The 9,018-nt window shown below is 65.3% G+C and overlaps 1 protein-coding gene across 1 annotated transcript in view; it reads right to left on the bottom strand.

The window, feature by feature from the left end:
- GAK (cyclin G associated kinase) overlaps positions 1 to 9,018 on the bottom strand; it is a 62,906-nt gene that overhangs the window by 44,791 nt on the left and 9,097 nt on the right. The window contains exons 6-7 of the mRNA XM_015568927.1: positions 7,572 to 7,697; positions 6,606 to 6,716 (exon numbers count right to left, since the gene is read on the bottom strand). Coding sequence (XP_015424413.1) covers positions 6,606 to 6,716; positions 7,572 to 7,697 — 237 coding nt within the window. The remainder of the gene's footprint in view (positions 1 to 6,605; positions 6,717 to 7,571; positions 7,698 to 9,018) is intronic.

Genomic DNA, 9,018 nt, shown 5'->3' with positions numbered 1-9,018 from the left:
GCGAGGCGGCCCGTCCTTGGGTCTGCAGGGGAGTCAGGCTCAGGCTGGTCTGACTTATGCCAGTGAGCAGTGGGACAGCTCCCCACGCACACAGCTCCCCTCCTCCCCACAGCTCCCCCCACGCACGGAGCCCACAGGGGGCACAGAGCACACAGCCCACAGGGGGCACAGAGCCCACAGGGGGCACAGAGCACATAGCCCACACAGGGCACAGATCCCACAGGGGGCACAGAGCACACAGCGCACAGGGGGCACAGAGCACACAGGGGGCACAGAGCACACAGGGGGCACAGAGCACACAGGGGGCACAGAGCACACAGGGGGCACAGAGCACACAGGGGGCACAGAGCACACAGGGGGCACAGAGCACACAGGGGGCACAGAGCACACAGGGGGCACAGAGCACACAGGGGGCACAGAGCACACAGGGGGCACAGAGCACACAGGGGGCACAGAGCACACAGGGGGCACAGAGCACACAGGGGGCACAGAGCACACAGGGGGCACAGAGCACACAGGGGGCACAGAGCACACAGGGGGCACAGAGCACACAGGGGGCACAGAGCACACAGGGGGCACAGAGCACACAGGGGGCACAGAGCACACAGGGGGCACAGAGCACACAGGGGGCACAGAGCACACAGGGGGCACAGAGCACACAGGGGGCACAGAGCACACAGGGGGCACAGAGCACACAGGGGGCACAGAGCACACAGGGGGCACAGAGCACACAGGGGGCACAGAGCACACAGGGGGCACAGAGCACACAGGGGGCACAGAGCACACAGGGGGCACAGAGCACACAGGGGGCACAGAGCACACAGGGGGCACAGAGCACACAGGGGGCACAGAGCACACAGGGGGCACAGAGCACACAGGGGGCACAGAGCACACAGGGGGCACAGAGCACACAGGGGGCACAGAGCACACAGGGGGCACAGAGCACACAGGGGGCACAGAGCACACAGGGGGCACAGAGCACACAGGGGGCACAGAGCACACAGGGGGCACAGAGCACACAGGGGGCACAGAGCACACAGGGGGCACAGAGCACACAGGGGGCACAGAGCACACAGGGGGCACAGAGCACACAGGGGGCACAGAGCACACAGGGGGCACAGAGCACACAGGGGGCACAGAGCACACAGGGGGCACAGAGCACACAGGGGGCACAGAGCACACAGGGGGCACAGAGCACACAGGGGGCACAGAGCACACAGGGGGCACAGAGCACACAGGGGGCACAGAGCACACAGGGGGCACAGAGCACACAGGGGGCACAGAGCACACAGGGGGCACAGAGCACACAGGGGGCACAGAGCACACAGGGGGCACAGAGCACACAGGGGGCACAGAGCACACAGGGGGCACAGAGCACACAGGGGGCACAGAGCACACAGGGGGCACAGAGCACACAGGGGGCACAGAGCACACAGGGGGCACAGAGCACACAGGGGGCACAGAGCACACAGGGGGCACAGAGCACACAGGGGGCACAGAGCACACAGGGGGCACAGAGCACACAGGGGGCACAGAGCACACAGGGGGCACAGAGCACACAGGGGGCACAGAGCACACAGGGGGCACAGAGCACACAGGGGGCACAGAGCACACAGGGGGCACAGAGCACACAGGGGGCACAGAGCACACAGGGGGCACAGAGCACACAGGGGGCACAGAGCACACAGGGGGCACAGAGCACACAGGGGGCACAGAGCACACAGGGGGCACAGAGCACACAGGGGGCACAGAGCACACAGGGGGCACAGAGCACACAGGGGGCACAGAGCACACAGGGGGCACAGAGCACACAGGGGGCACAGAGCACACAGGGGGCACAGAGCACACAGGGGGCACAGAGCACACAGGGGGCACAGAGCACACAGGGGGCACAGAGCACACAGGGGGCACAGAGCACACAGGGGGCACAGAGCACACAGGGGGCACAGAGCACACAGGGGGCACAGAGCACACAGGGGGCACAGAGCACACAGGGGGCACAGAGCACACAGGGGGCACAGAGCACACAGGGGGCACAGAGCACACAGGGGGCACAGAGCACACAGGGGGCACAGAGCACACAGGGGGCACAGAGCACACAGGGGGCACAGAGCACACAGGGGGCACAGAGCACACAGGGGGCACAGAGCACACAGGGGGCACAGAGCACACAGGGGGCACAGAGCACACAGGGGGCACAGAGCACACAGGGGGCACAGAGCACACAGGGGGCACAGAGCACACAGGGGGCACAGAGCACACAGGGGGCACAGAGCACACAGGGGGCACAGAGCACACAGGGGGCACAGAGCACACAGGGGGCACAGAGCACACAGGGGGCACAGAGCACACAGGGGGCACAGAGCACACAGGGGGCACAGAGCACACAGGGGGCACAGAGCACACAGGGGGCACAGAGCACACAGGGGGCACAGAGCACACAGGGGGCACAGAGCACACAGGGGGCACAGAGCACACAGGGGGCACAGAGCACACAGGGGGCACAGAGCACACAGGGGGCACAGAGCACACAGGGGGCACAGAGCACACAGGGGGCACAGAGCACACAGGGGGCACAGAGCACACAGGGGGCACAGAGCACACAGGGGGCACAGAGCACACAGGGGGCACAGAGCACACAGGGGGCACAGAGCACACAGGGGGCACAGAGCACACAGGGGGCACAGAGCACACAGGGGGCACAGAGCACACAGGGGGCACAGAGCACACAGGGGGCACAGAGCACACAGGGGGCACAGAGCACACAGGGGGCACAGAGCACACAGGGGGCACAGAGCACACAGGGGGCACAGAGCACACAGGGGGCACAGAGCACACAGGGGGCACAGAGCACACAGGGGGCACAGAGCACACAGGGGGCACAGAGCACACAGGGGGCACAGAGCACACAGGGGGCACAGAGCACACAGGGGGCACAGAGCACACAGGGGGCACAGAGCACACAGGGGGCACAGAGCACACAGGGGGCACAGAGCACACAGGGGGCACAGAGCACACAGGGGGCACAGAGCACACAGGGGGCACAGAGCACACAGGGGGCACAGAGCACACAGGGGGCACAGAGCACACAGGGGGCACAGAGCACACAGGGGGCACAGAGCACACAGGGGGCACAGAGCACACAGGGGGCACAGAGCACACAGGGGGCACAGAGCACACAGGGGGCACAGAGCACACAGGGGGCACAGAGCACACAGGGGGCACAGAGCACACAGGGGGCACAGAGCACACAGGGGGCACAGAGCACACAGGGGGCACAGAGCACACAGGGGGCACAGAGCACACAGGGGGCACAGAGCACACAGGGGGCACAGAGCACACAGGGGGCACAGAGCACACAGGGGGCACAGAGCACACAGGGGGCACAGAGCACACAGGGGGCACAGAGCACACAGGGGGCACAGAGCACACAGGGGGCACAGAGCACACAGGGGGCACAGAGCACACAGGGGGCACAGAGCACACAGGGGGCACAGAGCACACAGGGGGCACAGAGCACACAGGGGGCACAGAGCACACAGGGGGCACAGAGCACACAGGGGGCACAGAGCACACAGGGGGCACAGAGCACACAGGGGGCACAGAGCACACAGGGGGCACAGAGCACACAGGGGGCACAGAGCACACAGGGGGCACAGAGCACACAGGGGGCACAGAGCACACAGGGGGCACAGAGCACACAGGGGGCACAGAGCACACAGGGGGCACAGAGCACACAGGGGGCACAGAGCACACAGGGGGCACAGAGCACACAGGGGGCACAGAGCACACAGGGGGCACAGAGCACACAGGGGGCACAGAGCACACAGGGGGCACAGAGCACACAGGGGGCACAGAGCACACAGGGGGCACAGAGCACACAGGGGGCACAGAGCACACAGGGGGCACAGAGCACACAGGGGGCACAGAGCACACAGGGGGCACAGAGCACACAGGGGGCACAGAGCACACAGGGGGCACAGAGCACACAGGGGGCACAGAGCACACAGGGGGCACAGAGCACACAGGGGGCACAGAGCACACAGGGGGCACAGAGCACACAGGGGGCACAGAGCACACAGGGGGCACAGAGCACACAGGGGGCACAGAGCACACAGGGGGCACAGAGCACACAGGGGGCACAGAGCACACAGGGGGCACAGAGCACACAGGGGGCACAGAGCACACAGGGGGCACAGAGCACACAGGGGGCACAGAGCACACAGGGGGCACAGAGCACACAGGGGGCACAGAGCACACAGGGGGCACAGAGCACACAGGGGGCACAGAGCACACAGGGGGCACAGAGCACACAGGGGGCACAGAGCACACAGGGGGCACAGAGCACACAGGGGGCACAGAGCACACAGGGGGCACAGAGCACACAGGGGGCACAGAGCACACAGGGGGCACAGAGCACACAGGGGGCACAGAGCACACAGGGGGCACAGAGCACACAGGGGGCACAGAGCACACAGGGGGCACAGAGCACACAGGGGGCACAGAGCACACAGGGGGCACAGAGCACACAGGGGGCACAGAGCACACAGGGGGCACAGAGCACACAGGGGGCACAGAGCACACAGGGGGCACAGAGCACACAGGGGGCACAGAGCACACAGGGGGCACAGAGCACACAGGGGGCACAGAGCACACAGGGGGCACAGAGCACACAGGGGGCACAGAGCACACAGGGGGCACAGAGCACACAGGGGGCACAGAGCACACAGGGGGCACAGAGCACACAGGGGGCACAGAGCACACAGGGGGCACAGAGCACACAGGGGGCACAGAGCACACAGGGGGCACAGAGCACACAGGGGGCACAGAGCACACAGGGGGCACAGAGCACACAGGGGGCACAGAGCACACAGGGGGCACAGAGCACACAGGGGGCACAGAGCACACAGGGGGCACAGAGCACACAGGGGGCACAGAGCACACAGGGGGCACAGAGCACACAGGGGGCACAGAGCACACAGGGGGCACAGAGCACACAGGGGGCACAGAGCACACAGGGGGCACAGAGCACACAGGGGGCACAGAGCACACAGGGGGCACAGAGCACACAGGGGGCACAGAGCACACAGGGGGCACAGAGCACACAGGGGGCACAGAGCACACAGGGGGCACAGAGCACACAGGGGGCACAGAGCACACAGGGGGCACAGAGCACACAGGGGGCACAGAGCACACAGGGGGCACAGAGCACACAGGGGGCACAGAGCACACAGGGGGCACAGAGCACACAGGGGGCACAGAGCACACAGGGGGCACAGAGCACACAGGGGGCACAGAGCACACAGGGGGCACAGAGCACACAGGGGGCACAGAGCACACAGGGGGCACAGAGCACACAGGGGGCACAGAGCACACAGGGGGCACAGAGCACACAGGGGGCACAGAGCACACAGGGGGCACAGAGCACACAGGGGGCACAGAGCACACAGGGGGCACAGAGCACACAGGGGGCACAGAGCACACAGGGGGCACAGAGCACACAGGGGGCACAGAGCACACAGGGGGCACAGAGCACACAGGGGGCACAGAGCACACAGGGGGCACAGAGCACACAGGGGGCACAGAGCACACAGGGGGCACAGAGCACACAGGGGGCACAGAGCACACAGGGGGCACAGAGCACACAGGGGGCACAGAGCACACAGGGGGCACAGAGCACACAGGGGGCACAGAGCACACAGGGGGCACAGAGCACACAGGGGGCACAGAGCACACAGGGGGCACAGAGCACACAGGGGGCACAGAGCACACAGGGGGCACAGAGCACACAGGGGGCACAGAGCACACAGGGGGCACAGAGCACACAGGGGGCACAGAGCACACAGGGGGCACAGAGCACACAGGGGGCACAGAGCACACAGGGGGCACAGAGCACACAGGGGGCACAGAGCACACAGGGGGCACAGAGCACACAGGGGGCACAGAGCACACAGGGGGCACAGAGCACACAGGGGGCACAGAGCACACAGGGGGCACAGAGCACACAGGGGGCACAGAGCACACAGGGGGCACAGAGCACACAGGGGGCACAGAGCACACAGGGGGCACAGAGCACACAGGGGGCACAGAGCACACAGGGGGCACAGAGCATACAGCCCACAGGGGGCACAGGGCACACAGCACACAGGGGGCACAGAGCGCACAGGGGGCACAGAGCACACAGGGGGCACAGAGCACACAGGGGGCACAGAGCGCTCAGTGGGCGCGGAGCACACAGGGGGCAAAGAGCACACAGGGGGCACAGAACACACAGGGGCGCAGAGCACACCGCCCACAGGGCACACAGGGGGCACAGAGCCCACAGGGGGCACAGAGCACACAGCCCACAGGGGACACAGAGCGCACAGGGGGCACAGAGCACACAGGGGGCACAGAGCGCTCAGTGGGCGCGGAGCACACAGGGGGCAAGGAGCACGCAGGGGGCACAGAACACACAGGGGCGCAGAGCACACCGCCCACAGGGCACACAGGGGGCACAGAGCCCACAGGGGGCACAGAGCACACAGCCCACAGGGGGCACAGGGCACACAGCACACAGGGGGCACAGAGCGCACAGGGAGCACACAGCCCACAGGGGGCACAGAGCACAGGCGCTGCGGCCTCACCCAGATGTCCTGCTTCTCGCCGATGGGGAAGTTCGAGTACAGGTCCACGACTTCGGGCGCCCTGTACATGGGCGTTGTGTTCCTGGTGACCTGAAGAACAGATGCACTTTTCACAGGGATGTTGTTTGGTGTCGGTGCCCACGGCCTCCCTGCAGGAAGCGCACGTCCACCCTGGGGCCCAGAAAGCCTCGCCTGGCTGCTCGCCTCCCTTCCCGCCCCCGCTCCCGCCGGCCCTGCCTCGCAGCCCAGCTCTTGCTGGAGTGGCCACACCAGGCACACACGGTGGGATGTCAGCTGTGTGTCCAGGAGACACGTCTCAGCGGACAGGCACGCCCTTCCAGAGCGGACGGGCACTCCCTTCCGGGTCCGGGAGGTGGGTCACCTGTGGCCCGCGGGGAAGGCTGTTCTCAAAGCCGCCTCCTACGCATCCTCGTGGACAGAGACCCTTTGTCCCCAGAGAGAGCTGAACGGAATTTACGGACGAGTCAGGCTTTTATGTGAGAAACCCGAGACCCAGGTGGACAGGGTGGGCCGTGGCAGACTGGAGACACCGCATGGGGGAGGCCAGTGTGCCCGTGCACGGCAGACACACACACACACCAACCCCGGCCAGACTGGGAACACGGACTATGCTGTGACCCCAGCGAGACAGTGAGGCTAACCCACGGTTCTCCTGGGAAGGTCGGCTTCAGGAGACACCGGGGCCAACACAAGGCCACGTCCAGGCGCATAAAGGATGCTGAGCCGGGAGGGAGGCGGGCAGAGGGCACGGCGACCGGACATGGCCATGGAGCCTCCACACAGGAAGTCACCAAGCTGCAGGCCCGTGACCCACGTGTGTACACGTGTTCCCTGCACCAGACGGCGTGCTATGAGCTGTGTGAGGCACTGACCCCCAGCCCAGTGCGACGCTCCTACAGCACGCGCAGTGCTGAGCGCCCTCACCTCCTCCTCCACCAGGGCCCGCCGCTGGGCACTCCAGCTGTAGTCAGGGGCGTGCGAGACGGTCGTGGCGCTGCCAAAGTCGCACAGCTTAATGGTCCCCTGGTGACTCAGCAACAAGTTTTCAACCTGAAAAATTCCAGGAGACAGCCCTTATAGATCTGGGGTGCAGACAGCCAGCTGGCCCTGAGGGGAAAACGCAGCGCCCCTACTTCTTTTTGGTCAAAATCAGTGTGTGTACCTTTAGAAGCAGGTAATTCGGATAAACTCAGCCGTAAGTCAAAAGATAAATGACATTAATACCACGGAATTAACAATGAAAGCCTTTAGAAAAGACTGAATTAACACACTTTCTAAAAACCATCCTATATAATAAAAGCCCAGCACCCGACTGGCAGAATGACCAGAACGACCGGTCAACCAGCTGCTATAACACGCAATGACCACCAGGGGGCAGACGCTCAAGCAGGAGCTGCTCCCTGGTGGTCAGTGCGCTGCCACAGTGGGAGCGCTGCTCAGCTGACCGGGATGGCGGCTGTTCCCGCTGCAAACCCTGAGCAGACGGGCAGGAACCCGGCCGTGATTACCGCCTCCTCGCCCCAGGCTCCTCCTCCGAGTGCTTGCAGAACGCTGGAGGCTGGGGGGGGTGGGGGGGATGGTCGCCGCGGGACTGAGGCCTACTCCACCGCCTTCAGTGCTTATTGTCCCTGGGCCTGGCCCCGACCGGGTCTCCTGGAATGGCAAGTGCTCCAGCTCCACGGAAGATGCCAGACCAGGGAGCAGCCACTCAGAGGGCGGGTCCACAGCGGCTCAGCTAACCAGGATGAGTGGCGCTCCCACAGCAGGTTGATCCCTACAGGCCATGCCCCCATCAGTGCACGAATCCCATGCACCAGGCCTCTAGTCCTATATGCTATCCTATATAATAAAAGCCTAATATGCAAATTGTTCCCTTGACTGGGAGTTTGACCGCTCGCTATGACATGCACTGACCACAAGGGGGAGGCGCAGAACATGGCGGGCGTCAGTGATGCAGCGCTGGCAGTGGGCGACAGTGGAGGCGCTGCTGGCCCCAATGAAAGCCGGACCGCAGTGGGATGGTGGAGCAGGTGAGCGGGCAGCGCCAGGCCAAGGTTGGTGCAAGCAGGGCCCAATGACTCAGTCAGAGGGGGGCGCATGGGAATCCAGGGGCCCAGGTGCTGCCCAGGGCCCAGAGGTCAGCTGGGACCTGCCCTTTCACACCAGACGCTCATGCTTCGATCGCTGGCCAGGTCGAGGGACCGCACCCATGCACGATTTCGTGCACCAGGCCACTAGGCAAATAGATCAAGAAGCTGTCAAGGAGTCCAGCCAGAAACTGTCACTTGAGATGCACTTTTACAATCCAGCATCAACAGGACTAGCAGCAGAGACAGACCTGTCCCAGCCCCTCGAGGGCATGTCCTGGCCC

The sequence above is a fragment of the Myotis davidii genome, unplaced genomic scaffold (genome assembly GCF_000327345.1).
Source record: "Myotis davidii unplaced genomic scaffold, ASM32734v1 scaffold665, whole genome shotgun sequence".
NCBI lineage: Eukaryota > Metazoa > Chordata > Mammalia > Chiroptera > Vespertilionidae > Myotis > Myotis davidii.
The sequence above is the reverse complement of the archived record's forward strand: the minus strand, read 5'-3'. Positions and strand labels throughout refer to the sequence as shown.